The 23,882-nt window shown below is 44.7% G+C and overlaps 1 protein-coding gene across 1 annotated transcript in view; it reads right to left on the reverse strand.

Annotated features, from left to right (window-relative positions):
- Positions 1–23,882, reverse strand: part of TICRR (TOPBP1 interacting checkpoint and replication regulator) — a 46,903-nt gene that overhangs the window by 18,605 nt on the left and 4,416 nt on the right. Inside the window, exons 2-13 of the mRNA XM_059678396.1 lie at positions 13,354–13,615; positions 11,953–12,191; positions 10,001–10,235; positions 8,771–8,900; positions 7,963–8,102; positions 6,695–6,913; positions 5,827–5,978; positions 4,249–4,349; positions 3,491–3,584; positions 3,323–3,402; positions 2,953–3,192; positions 1,773–1,869 (exon numbers count right to left, since the gene is read on the reverse strand). Of these exons, the coding sequence (XP_059534379.1) occupies positions 1,773–1,869; positions 2,953–3,192; positions 3,323–3,402; positions 3,491–3,584; positions 4,249–4,349; positions 5,827–5,978; positions 6,695–6,913; positions 7,963–8,102; positions 8,771–8,900; positions 10,001–10,235; positions 11,953–12,191; positions 13,354–13,615 (1,989 nt within the window). The remainder of the gene's footprint in view (positions 1–1,772; positions 1,870–2,952; positions 3,193–3,322; positions 3,403–3,490; positions 3,585–4,248; positions 4,350–5,826; positions 5,979–6,694; positions 6,914–7,962; positions 8,103–8,770; positions 8,901–10,000; positions 10,236–11,952; positions 12,192–13,353; positions 13,616–23,882) is intronic.

Raw genomic sequence — 23,882 nt, forward strand, 5'->3', positions numbered from 1 at the left:
AAGGACCAGTTACACACAGTGATGAATGACGACAAATCGTCCTCAGGTCTATTGAGGGCGGCCTGACACTCCGGGCCGTCCACTTTGGGATTTCCCCCTCTCCAATCAGGACGCCAAGACACATCAGATTCGCATCTTATTCACATAGTAAGGTCTACTGAGAAGGTGAGCACAGCCCTGGCCAGTTTCTCTCAATGGTCAGAATGTTGGCCTGTGGATCAAAGGGTCGAGAGTTTGATTCCTGGTCAAGGGCACATACTTGGTTGCAGGTTCATCCCACCCCGGTCTGCAAGTATGGGAGGCAATCAACGGATGTGTGTGTCTCTCCCCCGCCTTCTAGTCTCTCTTAAAAAAAAAAAAAGCCCCGGCCAATCAGCAGGGCCCACAGTCCTCTCTCCTCCCCTTACTCCAACCCCCCTATAAAATCCCTCTCCACATAGATAATATTACAAATATAATCCCTCTCTCTTTGCCTCTTGCCACTGCGTCGTTGGGTGTGGTCGGGGAACCGAGCTAGCTCGAATAAAGACTCTTTGCTTTTGCATTGGGGGGGGGGGGGGGGGGGAGTCAATGGAAAAAATATCCTCGAGTAAGGACAAGTGAAGACACTACCTCTTTAACAGAAATCCCACTTCAGATTCCAAAGGACAGTTACAAATCTCGATAAATAGACAGCAAACCACCACTGTAATGATTAATGCTTCTAAAGCTAGTTCTCATACACTTGTTTTTAAATATATTTTTATTGATTTCAGAGAGGAAAGGAGAGGGAGAGAAACATCAATGACAAGAGGAAATCATTGACTGGCTGCCTCCTCACGTTGGACCAAGCCTGAAACCCAGGCATGTGCCCTTGACCGGAATTGAACCCGGGACTCTTCGGTCCGCAGGCCGACGCTCTATCCAGTGAGCCAAACCGGCCAGGGCAAGTTCTCATAGACTCTTAACGCTTCTCAATAATCTGTGCAGTTCACAAGTTTCACCGAATTCTTAGCAAGGCATTCATTCTACTCAGTAAACAGACTCCACCTGGGTTTCTTCTCTGCCGCCAACAAACCTCAAGTCCTTACACCTGCCACAACCCAGTTACCGTCGGACAACAGCACCAGCCACCCACCCCACACTTCTTTAACGTCTTATGGAAATAAAACATACATATTGGCACGCAGCCAGATTCCCTTTATGCTTGCCCACCATTGTTCAAAGACCTCTTGGCTTATGTTAGTCAGTATTTAGGAGAATTCTCATCTACATTAAAGATTTTAAATGAACTCATTCCTTCCTAACTTGGGCTTGCTGTTTTATTTACATTACCTCTGTCACACTTTTGGGGAAAAGGGTTAATATGTAACACATGTATATTTCTTTAGTCCATGGATTATAGTTGCACACACATTCATAAAAACATCTCGCCCTAGGCTGTTTGGCTCAGTGGATAGAGCATCAGCATGTGGACGGAGGGGTCCGGGGTTCGAGTCCAGTCAAGGGCTCCTCCCAGGCCCTGGTTAGGGCGAGTGCAGGAGGCAACCAATCCATGTGCGTTTCTCTCACATCCATATTTCTGTCTTTCCCTGTCTCTTCCGCTCTCTCTAAAAATCGATGGAAAAATAGCCTCAGGTGAGAATTAAAACAACAACAAACATCTGATTTGACTTCTGTGAGCGCCACGTCCACTCCCCACCGCAGACACCGCCCTCCGTTATGTTCTCCCGTGGCTCGCGCAGAAGGACTAGGTCTCTGGCGCCATTTCCTGTCTCTGGGAAACGACTTACGTTTCTCGCGGGTCTCTGGGACACTTTGGGGATTTCAATTTGTCGACGATTCTGTGAGACCTCCGCAATGCTTTTGTGTCTTATTAATGCATTTTTCCTTTTGGAAAGAGAAAGAAACAGACAACGTACACTCAATAGCAGTTACATGTAGTTAAATTAGATGGAAGCTACAGTGCAAAATAAAACATTCTTTTTAAAAATATATATTTCTATTTATTTCAGAGAGGGAGAGGGAGAGAGAGGTAGAAACATCAATGATGGTAGAGAATCATTGCTCAGCAGCCTCCTGCATGCCCCCCACTGGGGATTGAGCCTGCAACCCGAGCATGTGCCCTTGACCGGAATCCAACCCGGGACCCTTCAGTCCACAGGCCACCGCTCTATCCACTGAACCAAACCGGCTAGGGCTAAAACATTCTTTAGATAAAGGTCAGTGATCTTGGTATTGGACAGAACTTAAAGCAAAGCAAGTCAATCCCAGAATTTCCAAAAGTAAGTACTATAAATTCAACTAGTTACAAACAATGAAAAGCATCAAAGGAAAACTTACAAAGCAAGCTGAAACCCTAAGCTCATCTCCTACAAGGCTCCTAGTTCCCGGACACCCCACGGACAGTCAAGGGCTCTGGGGACTCAGTGGCAAATACTGTGTGTTCCCTGGATAAGTGTCACGTGCTCCTGACACTCTTCCGAACACCCAGGAACCAGAGCAGAAACTCCGGACTGGCTTCTGTGATTCAGACAGGAGGGCACAAGGGAGTCGATGAATGACAAACACACACTACTAGACTGTGGTTTAATCACACCCTCCGGCCCTAGCCAGTTTTGTTCAGTGATCAGAGCGTCGGCCTGCGGACTGAAGAGTCCCGGGTTCAATTCCCGGTCAAGGGCATGTAACTAGGTTGTGGGTTTGCTTCCCACCCCAGGTTGGGGTTTGTGAAGGAGGCAATCAGTTGATGTCTCTCTCACATCAGTGTTTCTCTCTCTCTTTCCCCATTCCTCCCTTCCTCCCTCCCTCCCTCCCTCCCTCCCTCCCTCCCTCCCTCCCTCCGTCCCTCCCTCCCTTTCACTCTCTGGGAAAGATACCTTTGGGTGAAGATTTAAAAAATAATTATTAAACACCCTCTCTGTGAGAACTGGAGTATACAAGGACCACCTTCAATTCCCAACGCCCTCCTACCTTCTCTTCTTAGCCGACCGGGTTCGCAGCTCCTCCAGCCGGTCGGAGTCCGTGCCGCCCCGCGCTGACCTGCTGCCGCTGGCCATGAGGGGCGCAGAGGAAAGCGGCGACTTGCTCTCCTGTGTCACGGAGTCGTCGCTGAAGAAGTCTGTCGGCAGGACCCCCGCCAGCTTCTGAGGAACCACAATGCCCAGGCTGTCGTACAGCTGCCCCAGCGTCTTCGGGACGGAGTCAATGTACCTGTGGGCAGGTCGGCTACATGTGGAACAGCCGTCAGGGGGCCCCTCCATCCCCTCCTCGCCCTGCATGAGGAACGGTCCCTCCAGTTCCAGGATTCTGAAACAACGCCATACGCAGTCCTCAAACTTACAATGCCAGAATTTCTTCCAGAAACGTCGCCAGGTAGGCCGAGTCCTCGGTTAAACACACCATGCGCAGCAAATCCGCCACCTGAAGGAGATTCTCAGATGACTACACGCCTCTGCGGGACGCTGAGAGCTTCTAGCACATTCCAAACGGCCCCGAGCGATATACTTACCTCCTCCACCAGCTGCTCCACGTCATCTATGCTGTCACGTATCGACGGGCACTGCACACACATCTCCAAACGGAGAAACACCTGCAGCTGGCACCTTGAAAGGGAGAAACACTAGTCAGTGGTTCTCAACCTTCCTAGTGCCGCAACCCTTTAATACAGTTCCTCATGTTGTGGTGACCCCCAATTTCATGGTTACAAATTGAACATAATTGAAGCATAGTGATTAATCACAAAAACAATAGGTAATTCTATATGTGTTTTCCGATGGTCTTAGGCGACCCCTGTGAAAGGGTGGTTTGACCCCCCAAAGGGGTCGCGACCCACAGGTTGAGAACCGCTGCACTAGGTTATAGCTACTCTGAAGGTCACTAAACTTGAGGCCCCTTCCTCAGTCATAGATCTACTTATATACAAAACAACAAAACGAGAACCGTGGCTTTCTCTAAATCAGCGGTCGCCGACCGGTGGTCCGTGAGGTCCAAAAGGTTGGTGACCGCTGCTCTGCCGACATGGTTATCAGGTAAACAGGTGACTCAAACTGCATTAGATTATAAAGAACCCGGGGGGAGGGGGGGCGTGTTAATGGGGGGATAAGGACACATTTGTAATACCTCACCTAATAAAGAATTAAAAAAAAAAAAAGAATCAGCCACAAAAGCCTCTCTGAGCAATTCGCCATCCGTTCTAAATGGCTACAAGCAAGTCTTAGAGTTTGTTTTGGAGCAATGGTTAAAAAACAAACAAAAAAGGTTACTTACTCTCTGATTTTGTCCTCTTTATCCCGGTTTTCTCCCATGTCTTGTCTAAGACTTTTGCTAGTTTTTAAGAGGTTATTTTTGACTTGATGCAGGCAGCTCATCTGAAAATGCAAAAGTATCACATGGGAAAATGTGACATTCCTTGTCATTTCTAATTTCTTCACGGCTGACAAATGCCAAAGGGAAGTACATTCCTTTACACACTCCCTCTTCTTTCACTTTCACTTTATTTTTTAAAAAAATATATTTTATTGATTTTTTACAGAGAGGAAGAGAGAGGGATAGAGAGTCAGAAACATCAATGAGAGAGAAACATCGATCAGCCGCCTCCTGCACACTCCCCACTGGGGATATGCCCGCAACCAAGGCACATGCCCTTGACCGGAATTGAACCTGGGACCTTTCAGTCCGCAGGCCGACGCTCTATCCACTGAGCCAAACTGGTCAGGGCCCTTTCTTTCACTTTAATGAAAAAATGGTGAGATAAATGTTCTTCTTTTCTATCTTCAAGCCTGCAGATTTGACCTTTTTTTTTTAGTCCCCACCTGAGGATATTTTTTCCATTGCTTTTCAGAGAGAGAGGAAGGGATGGAGGGAGAGAAAGAGAAATACTGATGTGAGAGAGACACATTGACTACCTGCTTCCAACCCAGGCCCCAACCAAGGATGGGGAGCAAACAAGCAACCCAGGTTTGCACTCTTGACTAGGAATTGAACCCATGACCCTTCAGTGTGCAGGCCAACGCTCTGACCACTGGACCACACCGGCCAGGACTTGACCTTTCTTAAAAGGAAGATTCCATACAGTAGTGACTGAGATGTCTACATACTATAAACAACCCCTGTTCACTTAAGAAGAGTCTGGCTTCACTAGCCTTGAATAGAAGCAATAACTGGTCTAAAACAGTGGCTTACAACATCCCTGTGCATAAGGGTCACGTAAGAAGCTTTTAGTATGTAGATACCCAGGTCGCAACATGCAGACATCTGCTTCACTGCGTCTGGAGGAAGGCAGGCATCAGGTACTAAAAAATGTCCCACGTGCCCCAGACAGTGTTGATCAGTGGTTAGAGCATTGGCCCGCACACCAAAGGGTCACGGGTTCGGGTCCCAGTCAAGGGCACACACCTGGGTTGCAGGTTTGCTCCCCCGTTGGGATGTGTGTGGAAGGCAACCAGTCAACGTGTCTCTCACATCAATGTGTCTCTCTCACACCTATGTTTCTCTCTCCCTTTCTCTGAAAACCAATGAAAAAAATGTCCTCAGGTGAGGATTTACAAAAAAACAAACAAGCAAAAACGTTGCAGGAGACTCTACAGTCCAGGCAGGACTGAGGACCACTGGCTTAATTCATGCGGCTCACACGCAGCTCAGATTAGGACAGAGGAGAGCACATCGCATTACCGGCCTAACCCATGCCCTCGTTTCTGCCTTCTTAGAAAGACCTGGAACTGAGCTCACCGCTCACCTCCTCGCTCCCCTCATCATGTATGAATCATGCCCCGCATACAAACACGTGAACCAAACCCGCCAATAAGCAATGATGGATGCCAATAGCATTCATCGGGACGCTCTTACCTCTAAGTCCTTGGTGCCTTTGGACTTGAGAAATGCTTTAATGGTTGAGATCATGCTCTGAGCACATGAATACAACATGGTTTCTCTTGTGGCCATAGTCTTTTGGTAATTTTCATGTATGTAAGATTGTAGCTCCTCTTCAGTTTGAAAATCTGTAAAAAAAAAAAAAAAAAGTTAAACTGAGGACTTCCAGTAAAGATGGCAGAGTGGGTAAAGGCAGTGCTTGCCTGAGGAATATGACTGAAATGCATAAAAATATCCTATATAATAAAAGCTTATTATGCTAAGTGTCCGGTCCTCTGGTGACCAATCGACTTTTCAACCAATCAAAGCTTAATATGCTAATGATATGCTAAGGTGGTCAACCGCTCGCTATGACATGTGCTGACCACCAGGGGGCAGACACTCTGACCAGTAGGTTAGCTTGCTGCTGGGATCTGGCCGATCAGGACTGTGCGAGATGGGCCTGAAACACCCTGGAGCCCTCCTGCGGTCCCTCCCTGGCCCCGATCTTACACTGGTAAGGTCCCTCGACCTGGCCTGCGCCCTCTCGCAATCCAGGACCCCTCAGGGGATGTAAGAGAGCCGGTTTTGGCCCGATCCCGCAAGCCACTCCCCTCAGGAGGGCGCCAGAAGCAGGGCTCATGGCTGGTGAGTGCTGCTGCGGAACCAGCCTCTCCCGATCAGGGTAGGAATAAGAGGGAGCAGCAGATAGGAGCTGCAGGCGGCATTGGACTGTGGGTTTCGGCCCCATCCCCGCAGGGTACCCAGAGAGACCACCCATTCACGAATTCGTGCACCGGGCCTCCCGAGAGGGTATGAAAGGGTACACAGGCACTCAGACACTGAATGCTGAAGTGAGGAGTACCTTTAGGTTTGGCACTTCTTCGTGTCCTTCCTCTGTGCTCCAATCTACCCGCCGTTCTCCCGCCCGCTGTCTGCTGGGTCCCCCTGTCCCCAGCGGCCTCTGGACTGCCGTCTGGATGCAGCTTCTGAGCCTTGACGTTCAGCCTTGCGACGTTCAACATCTTTAAGGAGCGGCACATGGTCTTCATCTTCTGCCGCACTGGCGTACGAGGGACGCCTCCTACCAACCATCGTGGGAGGGAAAGTAAAAGAAATTTTACCCCCGTGGACCAAGAACTACTTCAGTTACCAAAAAACCCCACTGTTTTAATTCTGTACTAAGAGCTACTTTTCCCACTTTATAATGCAAAAAATTTTCCTAGAAGCTTATGCTAACGAAATCACTAAAGAACAAATCAAATCATACTCATGATGTACACTACGGTATCATTTATAACAGGGGTCCTCAAACTTTTTAAACAGGGGGCCAGTTCACTGTCCCTCAGACCGTTGGAGGGCCGGACTACAGTTTAAAAAAAAACTATGAACAAATTCTTATGCACACTGCACATATCTTATTTTGAAGTAAAAAAACAAAACGGGAACAAATACAATATTTGTATTTGCATGTGGCCCACTGGCCGTAGTTTGAGGACCCCTGATTTATAATGAAAGCAATTGAAATATTCAACAACAAAAGAATTCTGTAAATTTTGTTAAGTAGTGAGGTGGAATAGTAACTGAAAAGGAAAGGTAGGAGATGAACAAATTAATCCTGTAAACAACATGCAAAGTTGTATTTAAATTTGTTATAACTAAAAATGAAAATGGTTTATTAAGAAGGTAAAATTGCAGCTCCATTTTTTATTATTTTGTTAATCCTCACTGAAATATAATTTTTCCATGGAGTTTTAGAGTGGAAAGACGGGGGGGAGGGAGGGAGAGAAAGAGAAACATCAACGTGAGAAAGATTGGTTGGATGCCTCCCGCACACAACCCCTCAACCAGGGCCAGGGATCGAACCTGCAACCCAGGTACATGCCACACCAGAATCAAACCTGAGACCCTTCAGTGCACAGGCCAACACTCTAACCCCTGAGCCACACGGGCCAGGGCTATGGCTGATATTTTAATCACTATTGTACTAACGTAATTATTTTGAAATTTGAAATAGAAGAACATGTCCTTGTTTATTCGGTTACCATTTCAACCTCATTTTAGGGAGAATTAACTCTTTATAAAACATACAATCTCAAAAAACACTCAAGAACCTCGTTGATATGAGCATACGTTTCTTTCTGCTGTCTTCCTGGTTAGCCACGGCAGGTTCCTCGCGAGACCTTCTCAGGTAGAGCTCGGCCAGGCGGCGTGTTAACTCACTCTCAGTCTTGGAAGACTCTTCCTTAGTGGGCGAGGCAGCCTGCAGCAGCCTGTGAACAAGTCAAGAAGGCTGGTGTAAAGCTGAAAGTCTAATTTCTAAATTTGTGTCTTATTTATAGAGACATACAACATATGGATTAAAACCAGCAAAACCTGCTATTTTATGTTGTAAATTATTTAAAAATATACTATACCATCCTTTTGCAATTTTGATTGTACTCAATATACTTTCATGTGCAAATAAATAGGTATTAGGTATATTCATGTTGTGCTACCATCACCCCATCCATCTCCAGCACTCTCTTCATCTTGTAAAACTGAAACTATACACCCATTAAACAACACTCTCCATTTGTAATTAGTTTTCATTTATTTATTTTTTTAGCTAGAAATTAATTTCAGTAGAAGTGGTTTTTAATATGATCCTACTGGTTTTAAATTTGCTTTTCAGAATTGTTTTTTTCCCCCAATTACAGTTGACACTCAGTATTTTATATTAGCTTCAGGTGTACAGCATAGCAATTAGACATTTATATGATTTACAAAGTGTCTAGTTAGTACACACCTGGCACCATACATAGTTATGTAATTACTTTTTAATGTTATTGAACTATACCCATAAAATGTGTCTATTATAAAAAAAAACACACCACTCCTATTGAGATAACTGAGAGCTGATTTCAATGATCAATTCCCAGAGAAATAAAAGGAGTTTTACCAAAATGACTCCATCAAATTCGAACTGGCGCCACTGAGGTTGGAGCAGGGAAACCAGCTCTCGGCAACAGCAGCTCTCCAGGGCGCGGTGCGGCCGAGCTCCTGCTGGGCCCACTCCGGACAGGGAGGAGCTGCAGGGACGGAGCAGAGATGGGAGGAAAAGAGGCATGAGAACCAAAGCGGACATCCCCGTTCTTGCGCCTGCCAAGGACTGACCACCGTCTCACCAAGGACATACAAAACGCAGCATTAGCGACCTCCTTCATCTGCACCCACTCCCACGGGCCTGTGTCTAGGAAAACTGCTGCTCTGACAACGCACAAGCGCACACTTCCTCGCTGCGCCCCAAGCACAGCAGGCGCACGCTGCAGGGTGTGCTCAATGGCTTTCCAACCAGGCCTGCTTAAAATGGCACCCTTCTTACCCCATTCCCTTTTTCCTATTTATTATATAGCATTTATCGCTTTCAAATATCCTATATAATTCCCTTATTTAGTTTATTGTACTGTCTTCCGACTGAATGGTAAACTCCGTGAGAACGAGAGCTTTGTCTACTCTGTTCACTGGTGTGTTATTCCCAATACATAGAACAGCGCCTGACATGCAGCAGGCACTAGCTAAATCTGTTGAATAAATGAACAAATGGAAGAAATACCAAGGTAACTGCATTTTCATCTACCTAGCGTGACAATGCCATGAGCTGGAAGGCAGACAGAATCATGACAGGTTCACGTGCAGTCTTTAGTAAATACGTTAAAAACCAGGTTTCATCTTATTCTCTAATTTCAAAGCGGTTCCACAGAGCCTTTGGCCTCCTCCAACCGCTTCAGGATTCTATCAATAATGACGATTTAGCCGAAACCGGTTTGGCTCAGTGGATAGAGCGTCGGCCTGCGGACTGAAAGGTCCCGGGTTCGATTCCGGTCAAGGGCATGTACCTGGGTTGCGGGCACATCCCCAGTGGGAGATGTGCAGGAGGCAACTGATCGATGTTTCTCTTTCATCGATGTTTCTAACTCTCTATCTCTCTCCCTTCCTCTCTGTAAAAAATCAATAAAATATATTTAAATAAATAAATAAATAAATAATGACGATTTAAATTGCCTGAAGTACTAGTTTGCTTTCACCTGTTTTATAACAGATACTGGGGTTCTACTGAGAGCAGATGGGGGGCAGGGGGGAAGTCCTGCAGCCACCACCCTGGAGTGTCAACTGCTGGTTGCAAACTTACCGGAGGTGGTAGGGTCTCCCAGTAAACCAGAGGTTGGACTCAATATGACACCCATAACATCGGAGCAAAGGGACGCGGTGTCCAGAGGGTTCTCGGCCACAGCTGTTTGGAGAAAATGCCTTTGAAATGCAGCCTCCTCGATGCGGAACACGGTGAGAACCGTAGTGTTGGTAGAGAGCGGGGAAATGACGCCTGTGACGGGGGGCCAGCCGTCACCAGGGTCCACGCTGGCGACCTACAGGAGAAGTTCCAGCTGGTTGAGAACATTGCTGACGTGCGTAAAGGAGAACGCAGCAGTGAAAGGCAATGACAGTTTCCCCAGATGCTTATTAATATAAAAACCTATGGAAGACACAGGCTTGGTGGATATTAGTGCAAGAACTGAACTTACTGATTATGTAACCCTAACTCCTCGATTTACAACTAAGAAAAGGCTAAATATACTAGGAATAATTATTGAGCATATATTTTTTTTTAATTTTATTTTATTGATTTCAGAGAGGAAGGGAGCGGGAGAGAGAGATAAAAACATCAATGATGAGAGAGAATCATTGATCGGCTGCCTCCTGCACGCCCCCTACTGGGGATCGAGCCCGCAACCTAGGCATGTGGCCTGACCGAGAATTGAGCCGTGACCTCCTAGTTAACAGGTCCACACTCAACCACTGAGCCATTCCAGCCAGGCCTATTGAGCATGTATTATGTATTTATTATAATCCACTGAATCCTCTCAACCACTCTGATAAAGTTTAATTTATAAATTAGGCACAGTAATAGCTTAACAGCAATAACTAACAATAGAACACTTACAACAATATACTGCAATAAAAGTTATGTGAATGCTCTCTCTATATCAAAATACCTCACTGCACTGTCCTCACCTGTTCACTTGAAGGAAGCGCTTTTTGGTTTCTCTTTGGCATTTCTGATTTGTCGCCATCACTAGCCTTACACTTTGGGACCATTATTAAAATCAGGGTCACTAAAACGCAAGCACTGTGACACGAGACAGTCGATCTGATGACCGAACTGGCTGCTAAACTAATGGGTGGGGCTGTACACAGCATGGAGACGCTGGGCAGGGGATGATTCGAGTCCCAGGCAGGACTTCTGGAGAGTTCATCACGTTACTCAGAACAGCAACCAATTTAAAACATATGAACTGTTGCCCTAGCCGGTTTGGCTCAGTGGATAGAGTGTCAGCCTGTGAACTGAAGAGTCCTGGGTTCGATTCCGGTCAAGGGCACATGCCTGGGTTGCGAGCTTGATCCCCAATAGGGGGTGTGCAGGAGGCAGCCAATCAATGATTCTCTCTCATCATTGATGTTTCTATCTCTCTCTGCCTTTCCCTTCCTCTCTGAAATCAATGATATATTAAAACAAAACAAACAAAAGAAAAAACTGGATGAACTGTTTATTTCTGGAATTTTCCATTTAATATTTCAGACTGCATTTGACCGTGGAAAGTGAAGCCGTGGATAAGGGGGGTACTGTCCCATCACTTCACCACCCTAATACAGTCACTGCATTTGGCCCACGCCCCTTTTTCTTATGTGAATATAATTTAGCTTAATGGGATTCCAGGTACATGCAATGTTATAAACTGTTTCTTCACTGATGAGCACTGTTGTGATCTACAATGTAGACAATATTAATATTATTTACAAAAGCATCACCTGTTTCACTGAGATGATATTATAGAGGACAACCCTGGGTGTTTCACAAACACACTTATTCCCCTTTACCAATGATTTTAACCAGTGGTCACCAACCACTGGTCTTACGGACCACCAGTGGTCCACGGACCACCGGTTGGCGACCACTGCTCCAAAGGTTTCCTTAAACCAGCGGTTGCCAACCTCTCGGACATCACCGGCCGCCAGTGGTCCGAGGGCCACCAGCTGGCGACCACTGTATTAACAAGGATGACATAGGGTGTGGCAGAGACCTACCAGATGTAACTCTTCGGCAGTCAGCCTGTGGACCAGCTGCTGAAACAATGTCCCGTGGGCTGACTTATTCTCCTCTGGACTCTGGAGCATCCAGCTATCAGTGCCCAAAGTGCCACTCGTGGGGAGAGACCACTGGGTGGCCGTGCCTTTCAGGAAAATTCTGACTGGTTTCTGAAAATGTCTCTGATGCATGGCCAAGGGCTCTAGGATGACTGTCCATGCTTCTTGAGTCTCTTTACCTGTTAGAAATGAACATTAAAATCGGAATGTAATAAACAGTTACTAAAAGTAGACTTAATAGTATTTTACTTATTTTTTAATCCTTACCCAAGGATATTTTTCTATTGATTTTCAGAGAGAGTGGAAGACAGAGGGAAAGACACAGAAACACAGATGTGAGAAAGACATCAATTGGTTGTCTCCCGCACACTCTCCGACCAAGGCCAGAAGCCTGCAACCGAGGTGTGTGCCCTTGACTGAAATCAAATCTGGGACCCTCAGTCCACAGGCTGACACTCTATCCACTGAGCCAAACCAGCTAGAATAAGACATCACTTCTTAAATCCATAACATACAGTACACAACATATCTTATGAGGAGATTAAATTCTAAAGATGAAACTGCTTAAACCAAGCTACTCTTGAAATTTCCTTAGCCCTAGCCGGTTTGGCTCAGTGGATAGAGTGTTGACCTGCGGACTGAAGGGTCCCGGGTTTGATTCCAGTCAAAGGCATATGCCCGGGTTGTGGGCTTGATCTCCAGTAAGAGGCATGCAAGAGGCAGCTGATCAATGATTCTCTCTCATTATTGATTTTTCTCTCTCTCGCCATTCCTCTCTGAAATCAATAAAAATATATTTTTAAAAAATTTCTTAAACTGCAAATAATGTCTAATGTAGTTTTATGTATACATCTCTATATAGTATTACTTCTGTGAGAATGATTCAGAAATGAGACTCGCTAAATAGTGAATAATACGGCAAAGGAAAGTTAGGAAGATTCCACATGCTGGCTCTTCCTGATAACACTTTCAGCTCCCTTTGACTAACCTGTTATCAATCATAGTCTCACCGTGGTCTCCCACTTCATCAATCTCTTCCAGGAGGCAATGAAACCTCACCACCCATTTGCTTGGGCACCTGGGCAATATTATTTTCTTTGCACACAGCTGAGCAGCTCTTTGAAGTCACTCGCTCGCCTTCTTACACAACACTGGCAGGTGTACCACACCTGAGTTCCATCCTTCCCTGTGGCACCTGACTTGGCTCAGACATACTTTAATTACAAACACTGAGTGCCCGGGCTGTGGAAATTCTAGAGAATTTGAAAGCATAGGCCTGCCTTAAAGAAATGAATATAATTGACACCACAGCCCCCCCTCCCCCAAACATTATTTGCTTACCTTCAACAGGGAGAAATAACGTTCCTTCTGTCCGTGGAAACGAGGCTTCATACTCAGGAGAATTATAGAGCACACAGTTTAAGATGGAGTCTGTCGGCAGAGCTGACACCCATGAGGAGAGGTGAGGCTCACGTGAGAACAGGGTCTCCCCAGCTTTCGTACCATCCGGGCTCAAAGTCTCCAACGGCAAGACGGTGCCCCCCAGGTGCTGGAGCAGTTCACATACTGTCCAGTATCCAAGGTGGTCTGGGGACTCCCACAGCTAAAATGGAATGACAAAGAACCTCAAGTTATTCTAAAGGAGGCATTCAGAAACAAATCTAAGGGAAATCAGGAGGAAGGAAAGGTGATTGCTACACCAAATGATCAAATGGCACAATAATGTATTTCTTGGACCCAACACAGAAAATGGCCAGCATCCTATTACCATACAGTCCAAGAATGTAATCCTATATAATAAAAGCCTAATATGCAAATTGACTGAACGGTGGAACGACCAATGGGCGAGGGGCAGGGCCGGCAAGCGGGCAGCGCCAGGCCAGCCAAAGAAGGTGCCAGCGGGCAAAGAGAGGGGATGGTGGCAGAGGGGTGATTGGGGGTGGGGCCTGCCAGTCGCCTCCCGGAGAAGGAGGCCAGACTGTGCTTAGGCCCACTCCGCAGACATCCCCCCGAGGGCTCCTGTGCGAGAGGGCACAGGCCAGGCTGAGGGACCCCCTCCCCCTCCCAGTGCAAGAATTTTCGTGCACCGGGCCTCTAGTTACTATATAATACGCCTTCAAGATAGTGGCCATTTAGTGAAAAGACAACTTCAATTCTGTTTTCTGTCAAACAGAAGTGGAGCAAATCACTGGGGATACATCATAAAATGTTAAGAGTCAGAAGGAACACAAAACCATGATACGTTAATACATAATTCTGTCCCACACAACAATGGCCAGGTATCACAGGAATGAGGCAGGTGAACCTCCTGGAGGGTAATCACACAGCCCCACAGCACTGTGTGGGGACCAAATAGGTCCTTTAATTCTACCTTCACCAAATCCCTCGTCACCTCTCGCCTGGACTCTACCGTAGCCTATAAAGCCTGTGCCCTGCTTCTAATCTCCTCTCCCTGTGGCTCTAAGAAGTATTCTTCTGAGCACACATCTGGAGCCTGCTACTTCTCTAAAAACTTCTTCCCACGGCCTCCATGATAAAGTAACTCCAGCACAGCCATAAAGCCCTGGCCAGGTAGCTCAGTTGGCTAGAGCAGCCGTCGCCAACCAGTGGTCCGTGAGGTCTGAAAGGTTGGCGACCGCTGGACTAGAGCATCATCCCCACACCCCAAGGTTCGGGTTCCATTCCCCGTCAGGGCACATACAAGAAGCAACCAATGAATGCATCAATAAGTGGAACAAATCGATGCTTCTCTAAAATTAATTTTTTTTTAAAAGAAAAACCCTTCACAACCTAACCCTAAACCTTTCCAAACACATGATCTTTCCCACCTCCATCCCTACCTTCTGAATCATTGCTGTTTGCTGAACATGCCATAGTTTATAATGCTTCCATGTTTCTGCTGATTCTGTTTCCTGTACCCTCCCCTACCTTGCTCACCAACTGGATGTTAATTACAGTACTTCCATCTAGCTCAAATCCTGCTTTCTCTGTAAAAGCCGTTCCTCACTCCTTCACACAGAGCCAACTCTTCATTCAACAAACTTTTACTGAGCAGCCTTTATGTGCTGAGATCTAGCAAGACGTATTCCCTGCCTTCTAGAATCTTCAAGCTGGGATAAGGGTGATAAAACAGCAACAACGTGTAATATTTAACTCAGCCTCACAATAGAACATGATGATGTTCAGGAACGAAGGGAACAGGAAGGAGCATCTACCCTGGGAAATGATCATCACGCTGGATTCCTACTCCACAGGGACAACTGGAGACCATGAATCGGTAGGTGCAGGTGAGGCCCTCTAGGTCATCGCCAAACTTTCCATTCAAGTTCAAAGGGGGCAGAAGAGCGCCCAAGGTCACGGCAAGGCAGTGAAAGACCAGTCTAAACCCGGGACTATCTTGCATCGTGCTCTTTAAAATGAAAGTGGGGCCCTTTGATGGTCTTAGATGGATCCTTTGATGAATCAATTGCCTGGTTTATAATAAACATTAAAGAAAAAAACCTGAATAGAAAATATGTTCCAATTGTTTCAGCCAGAGGTATCGGGGTGGGGGTGGGAGGCACACGACTGCTTATCAAATGAAAGGTAAAACTTCAATAAGCGTTGAAAGAACATTAACTTTTGATTAAAAAGTAATATATGGCCCTGGCCGGTTTGGTTCAGTGGATAGAGCGTCAGCCCGCAGACTGAAGGGTCCTGGGTTCGATTCCAGTCAAGGGCACGTACCTTGGTTGCAGGTTCCCCTGCCCTGGTGGGGGTGCATGCAGTAGGCAACCAATCAATGTGTCTCTCTTACATGGATGTTTCTATCTCTCCCTCTCCCTCCCATTCTCTCTAAAAATCAATGGAAGACTATCCTCAGGTGAGGACTAACAACAACAAAAATAATATATGCACATTTTTAAAAAAAAACCCACAAACAGGATATAGAGTATGGTTAAATTTTTCATTTTTATGCATATGATAGGGTAACCTGTCTGGCTCACCAGCACACCAAGCAGGTATGTAATAATATGTACTGAATAATACAGAGGCATAATCCAGTGTCAGGGTCCACTCTACTTCCCTGCATCCTCCAACTGTACAGAGTTCTGTGAGCTTGGGACACCCCCCCCCCCCCCGTAAGTCCAGGCTGTGTTTCCCCATATGACTTTTCTGCCTTTTCTCTTCTTCCCTCTCCTACCCCTGTGGAGAGAATGCCCCAAGGACAGAGCCCAGGGCTCCCTTCTGCCTCCACAGTATGGCTGGCTAGAGGCTTTTGAACAGGGAAAAGACAGAGCATCAGCAGGGAAAAAAAAAAATTTTCCAGAAAAGCTTAAGATTATCTGACTCAAATTTTCTTATAGGAAACAACCTAACAGATGCGAGAAGCTTCAGATGGTAGAATATCAGAACTGGAAGGGAGCTTTATAAAGATCCTGTTGAGATAGAAGGAAGATGGTTGCCTACGGGAAGGCAGACTGCAAGATAGTGCGTGAGTGAGAGAACAAAGGGAGAGTGTGTGGTCGCACGGGGAGTGTTTGTTTGTGAGTTGAGGGACAGCTATACTCCAGGGGACTGTGGGGGATTGCCGGATAGGGTTCCCCTGACCGGGCAGCTTCCACTGCTGCTGGGATCCCTCCCGGAGCGACCAGCTCTGACGCGGAGACCACGCCATCTTGAAGGGGAGAGTGGATGTTATCGGAAGCCTGAAAATCCCAGGAATCTACAACAACGGCACCCAGCGAACAGCTGTGAACCCAGAAACACCGGTCCCCAAGCGGCACAAGCACGTGGATTCGGAGGAGCTCTGTACCCCCTCATGGAAAGGTCAGATTTCGCCTGGGATAAGGAGAGAACTACATAACCAGACACCCGGAGAAGAGAGATCATGGGGAGACAAAGAAACAGCTCGCATTTGAAGGAAAAACAGGCATCACCCGAAAAGGAAGTAAACGAAATGGAGGCAAGCAACCTGTCAGAGAAAGAATTCAGAGAAATGGTCATAAGGTGGATGAAAAGAATGGAAGACAAATTCAACAATATGTGTAAGAACCAAGAGGAAATGAAGAAGAACCAAGAAGAAATGAAAAATGACATCACTGCTATAAAGAACTCAATAGAAAGCACCAACAGTAGACTAGAAGAAGCAGAGGACCGCATCAATGAGCTAGAAGACAAAGTAGAAAAAAATACCCAAGCAGAGCAGCTTCTAGAAAAAAAAAAAATTAAAAAGCAGGAGGAGAGCCTAAGAGAACTTTGGGACAATACAAAACGAAACAACATCCGCATAATAGGGGTGCCAGAAGGAGAGGAAACTGAGCAAGAAATAGAAAACCTGTTTGAAGAAATAATGACAGAAAACTTCCCTGATATAGGGAAGAAAAAACTCACACAAATCCAAGAAGCTCACAGAGTCCCCCAAAAAATGAACCCCAATAGACCGACGCCAAGGCACATTATAATTGGCAAACACCAACGACAAAGTAAGAATCTTAAAAGCAGCCAGAGAGAGACAGAAAGTTACCTACAAAGGATCCCCCATCAGACTAGCGACTGATTTCTCAACAGAAACACATCAGGCAAGAAGGGAATGGAATGAAATATACAAAGCAAGGGTCTAAATTCAAGAATACTGTACCCAGCAAGGCTATCAATCAAAATTGAGGATGAAATCAGGAGCTTGACAGACAAAAAAGGACTAAGGGAGTTCATTACCACCAAACCAGCAATGCAAGAAATGCTAAAGGGTCTGCTGTAAATAGAAAAAATAGGAAACAAAGAAGGAACGCAGCGGTAAAGAACAAAAATGGCGACTAACAAGTTTCTATCAATAATAACTTTAAATGTACATGGATTAAATGCCCCAATCAAAAGACATAGGGTAACTGAGTGGATAAGAAAACATGACCCATATATCTGCTGCCTACAGGAAACCCACCTCAGAAAAATGACACACACAGACTGATGGTGAAGGGATGGAAAAAGGTTTTTCAGGCGAATGGAAATGAAAAAAAAGGCTGGGGTAGCAATACTTACATCTGACAAATTAGATCTCAAAGTGAAGGACATAAAAAGAGATAAGGAAGACCACTTCATAATACTAAAGGGAGCAATCCAACAAGAAGCAATAACTCTGGTAAACATATATGCACCCAATACGGGAGCACCCAAATACATAAGAAAAACTTCTGGAGGATATCAAGAAAGAGATTGACAACAATACAATCATAGAAGGGGACTTTAACACCCCACTATCACCATTGGGCAAATCCTCTAAACAAAAAATCAGCAAAGAAACATCAATCCTAAATGACTCACTAGATCAGATGGAACTAATTGACATCTTCAGAACATTTCACCCCAAAGCCACAGAATATACATTCTTCTCAAGTGCACATGGGTCATTTTCAAAGATAGACCATATATTGGGTCACAGGCAAAGTCTCTTCAAATTCAAGAAGATAGAAATCACATCAAGCATCTTCTCAGATCACAATGACATAAAACTGGAAATAAATTACAATAAAAAACAATCCAAAAAACTCAAACACTTGGAAGCTGAATAGTATGCTATTAAACCATGACTGGGTTACCAGAGAGATCAAAGAAGAAATAAAAAACACAATGGCAACAAACGACAATGAAAACACAACAATCCAAAACCTATGGGACACAGCGAAAGCAGTCTTGAAAGGGAAGTTCATAGCTCTACAAGCCTACTGCAAGAAACAAGAAACAATGAGAATAAATTACCTAACTCTACAACTCAAAGACTTAGAAAGAGAACAAGAAAAGCCCAGTGTAAGCAGAAGGAAGGAAATAATAAAGATCAGAGCAGAGATAAATGACATAGAGACCAAAAAAACAATACAAAAGATCAACAAAACCAAGCGCTGGTTTTTTGAAAGGATAAACAAGATTGATGAACCTCTAGCCAGGCTCACCAAAAGCAAAGAGAGAGGACCCAAATAAACAAAATCAGAAATGAAAGAGGAACAATAACAACAGACCCCACAGAAATACAAAGAATTGTTAAAAAATACTATGAACAACTCTATTCCAACAAACTGGACAACCTGGAAGAAATGGACATATTCCTAGAAATATACAACCTTCCAAAACTCAATCAGGAAGAATCTAAAAATCTCAATGGGCCAATAACTATGGAAGAAATTGAAGCAGTCATCAAAAAGCTTCCAGCAAACAAAAGCCCGGGGCCAGATGGCTTCACAGGGGAGTTTTACCAAACATTCAAGGAAGACCTAAAACCTATCCTCCTCAGACCATGTCAAAAGATCCAAGAGGAAGGAGCACTTCCCAGCTCATTCTATGAAGCCAACATCACCCTAATCCCAAAACCAGATAAAGACAACACAATGAAAGAGAATTACAGGCCAATATCCCTCATGAACATAGATGCCAAAATCCTCAACAAAATCCTAGCAAATCGGATCCAGCAGTACATCAGAAAGATCATACACCATGACCAAGTAGGATTTATCCCAGGGATGCAAGGATGGTACAATATCCGCAAATCAATAAACGTGATACATCACATAAACAAATTGAGAGAAAAAAAACCACAGTCATATCAATTGATGCAGAAAAAGCATTTTTCTGCATCAATTGACAAACCCACAGCCAACATCATACTCAATGGGCAAAAACTAAAACCATTTCTTCTAAGAACAGGAACAAGACAGGGATGCCCACTCTCACCACTCCTGTTCAACATAGTACTGGAAGTATTAGCCATTGCGATTAGACAAGAAGAAGAAATAAAGGCATCCAAATTGGAAAAGAAGAAGTAAAACTGTCCTTATTCGCAGATGACATGATATGGTATATAAAAAACCCTAAAGCAGGGGTCCTCAAACTACGGCCCGTGGGCCACATGTGGCCCGCCGAAAACATTTATCCGGCCCGCCAGGTGTTTTTGCTGCCGCTGCCTGTTGCTTAGCAGCCGACTGTTGTTTTTTTTAAACTATAGTCCGGCCCTCCAACGGTCTGAGGGGCAGTGAACTGGCCCCCTGTTTAAAAAGTTTGAGGACCCCTGCCCTAAAGACTCCATCAAAAAACTATTAGGAGACAGAACCTGGCGACCAAACCTGGCTGGAGAATCTGGAGAACCTGGCTGGAGAACCTAGCGAGAGAACATGGCTATAGAACCTGGCTGGAGAACCTAGCGAGAGAACATGGCTACAGAACCTGGCTGGAGATCCTGGAGGGAGAACCTTGCTATGATGATCGACTGAACGCTGTCTCCGTGTCATTCCCTCTTCGTCGACTCCATCCACACCTTGGGGAACCCCTGGACCTGCTGGGGCCTGACCCCAACAGAGCCCTGATTTTCTATCTCACTTTTTTTAAAGCACTGATATATTGACACTTTCTTATTGTCCCACAAGAAAAATTTAGTGCCCTTAAAAATGGGCCCTTCTATCATGTAATTTTATATTAAAGCCAATATGTTTATACAGTTAGAGAAAAATGGGAGAATTAAAAACATTTTTTTTTTTTTTTGGTTTTTAAAAATTATTTAAGCTCTTCCTTTCTGAGAAGACAGGAGGCCGGGAAAACAACTTTAAAATTATCTGAACTTTTGCCCTGACTGGTGTGGCTCAGTGGATACAGTGTCGGCCTGTGGACTGAAGGGTCCCAGGTTCGATTCCAGTCAAGGGCATGTACCTTGGTTGTGGGCACATCCCCAGTAGGGGATGTGCAGGAGGTAGCTGAACGGATGTTTCTCTCTCATTGATGTTTCTAACTATCTCTCTTCCTCTCTGTAAAAAATCAATAAAATATATTTAAAAAAATAAAATAAAATTATCTGAACTTAAAAAAACACACAAAACTATTAGACTTAATAAATGAATTTGGCAGTGTAGCAGGACACAAAATTAACACCAAGAAATCTATGGCATTTCTATACACCAATAGTGAACTTGCAGAAAGAGAGACTAAAAAGGCAATCCCATTTACCACCACACCAAAAAAATTAAGATACCTAGGAATAAACTTAACTAAAGAGGTAAAAGATCTCTACTCAGAAAACTACAGGACGTTGAAAAAAGAGATAGAGGAAGACATAAACAGATGGAAGAACATACCATGTTCATGGATTGGTAGAATCAACATCATTAAAATGTCCATACTGTCCTAACTGGTTTAGTTCAGTGGATAGAGCACCAGCCTGTGGACTCAAGGGTCCCGGGTTCGATTCCGGTCCGGGGCATGTACCTTGGTTGCGGGCACATCCCCAGTGAGGAGTGTGCAGGAGGCAGCTGATCGATGTTTCTCTCTCATCGATGTTTCTAACTCTCTATCCCTCTCCCTTCAGCTCTGTAAAAAATCAATAAAATATGTTTTTAAAAAAATAAAAAATAAAATGTCCATACTACCCAAAGCCATCTATAAATTCAATGCACTCCCCATTAAAATATCAATGGCATATTTCACAGACATAGAACAAACTCTCCAAAAATTCATCTGGAATAAAAAAAGGCCCCAAATAGCTGCAGCGATCCTGACAAAGAAGAACAAAGTAGGTGGGATCTCAATACCAGATATCAAGCTGTATTACAAAGCCACTGTTCTCAAAACTGCCTGGTACTGGCACAAGAACAGACAAACAGATCAATGGAATAGAATAGAAAACCCAGAAATCGACCCGAACCAATATGCTCAATTATTATTGGACAAAGGAGGCAAGAACATACAATGGAGTCAAGACAGTCTCTTCAATAAATGGTGTTGGGAAAATTGGACAGATACATGCAAAAAAATGAAACTAGACCACCAACTTACACCATACACAAAAATAAACTCAAAATGGATAAAGGACTTAAATGTAAGACGGGAAACCATACAAATACTAGAGGAATCCAAAGGCAACAAAATCTCAGACATATGTCGAAGCAATTTCTTCACCGATACAGCTCCTAGGGCCGTGGTCAGCAAACCGCGGCTCGCAAGCCACTAGCGGCTCTTTGGCCCCTTGAGTGCGGCTCTTCCACAAAATACCGACTTCTGTGTATGGGCCACAAAGTTTCAATCACACTGTACGTGCGCATGTGGTATTTTGTGGAAGAGCCACCCTGAAGGGGCCAAAGGGCCCCATGTGGCTCGCGAGCCAAGGTTTGCCGGGCCACAGTTTGCCAACCACTGTCCTAGGGCATTGGAAACTAAAGAGAAAATAAACAAATGGGGCTACCTCAAAATTAAAAGCTTCTGCACAGCAAAAGAAACCATCAACAAAACAAGAAAGCCCACTGCATGGGTGAACATATTTGCCAATGTTATCACCGATAAGGGTTTAATCTCCAACATTTCTAGGGAACTCATACAACTTAACAAAAGGAAGATAAACAATCCAATGAAAAAATGGGCAAAGGACCTAAATAGACACTTTGCGAAAGAGGACATTCAGAAAGCCAAGAGACATATGAAAACATGCTCAAAGTCACTAATCATCCGAGAGATGCAAATCAAAACAACGAGGTACCATCTCACACCTGTCAGAATGGCTATCATTAACAAATCAACAAATGACAAGTGCTGGAGAGGATGTGGAGAAAAAGGAACACTCGTGCACTGCTGGTGGGAATGCAGACTGGTGCAGCCACTGTGGAAGACAGTATGGAGTTTCCTTAAAAAACTGAAAATGGAACTCCCATTTGACCCTGTGATCCCACTTCTAGGAATATATCCCAAGAAACCAGAAATACCAATCAGAAAGGATATATGCATCCCTATGTTCACAGCAGCACAATTCACCATAGCTAAGATTTGGAAACAACCTAAGTGCCCATCAGCAGATGAATGGATTAGAAAATTGCGGTACATCTACACGATGGAATACTACGCTGCTGTAAAAAAGAAGGAATTCTTACCATTTGCAACAGCATGGATGGAACTGGAGAGCATTATGCTAAGTGAAATAAGCCAGTCAATGAAGGAAAAATACCACATGATCTCATTCATTTTAGATAATAAAGACCATTATAAACTGATGAACAAAAATAGATACAGAGGCAGAGCAGCATCGAACAGACTGTCAAACTACAGTGGGAAGGCTGGGGAGGGTTGGGGGGTGGGGGGGGGGCGGTAAGAGATCAACCGAAGGACTTGTATGCATGCAAATAAGCACAACCAATGGACACAAGACACTGGGGGGTAGGGGTGGCCGGGGAAGGTCAAGGGGAAAAAAAAAAGGAGACATATGTAATAACTCTTTGTAATACTTTAAGCCAGTGGTTCTCAACCTTCCTAATGCCGCGACCCTTTAATACAGTTCATGTTGTGGTGACCCCCAACCATAAAATTATTTTCGTTGCTACTTCACAACTGTCATGTTGCTGCTGTTATGAATCGTAATGTAAATATCTGATATACAGGATGTAGTTTCATTGTTACAAATTGAACATAATTAAAGCACAGTGATTAATCACAAAAACAATATGTAATTATCTATGTGTTTTCCGAAGGTCTTAGGCGACCCCTGTGAAAGGGTTGTTCAACCCCCAAAGGGGTCGCGACCCACAGGTTGAGAACCACTGCTTTAAGCAATAAAACAAAATTTTAAAAAAGAAAAATATCCTGTCAACCTAGTTATTTTAATATTATTCTGAAAGCAAGAAAAAGAATCTCCAGGCACCACCTGCAAAGATGTAGTTCTAGTCAGTATTTGATATGATTTGATATTATCCCAAATCAAGCACTTCTGTGTTGTGTGCTGTGCCCAACTTTTGCTTTGCTGCCTGAACAAATGTTAAGTCCTAGGTTTCCATTTTCCCCACCAAATGTCTACCATCCCCTTAAGCACTTCTGTCCTTCCCTTTTCTTTGACAAGCCTGCTGCCTTGTTTTGCATTTTGCTACACCTTGGGT

This window comes from Myotis daubentonii, chromosome 21 (assembly GCF_963259705.1).
Source record: "Myotis daubentonii chromosome 21, mMyoDau2.1, whole genome shotgun sequence".
NCBI lineage: Eukaryota > Metazoa > Chordata > Mammalia > Chiroptera > Vespertilionidae > Myotis > Myotis daubentonii.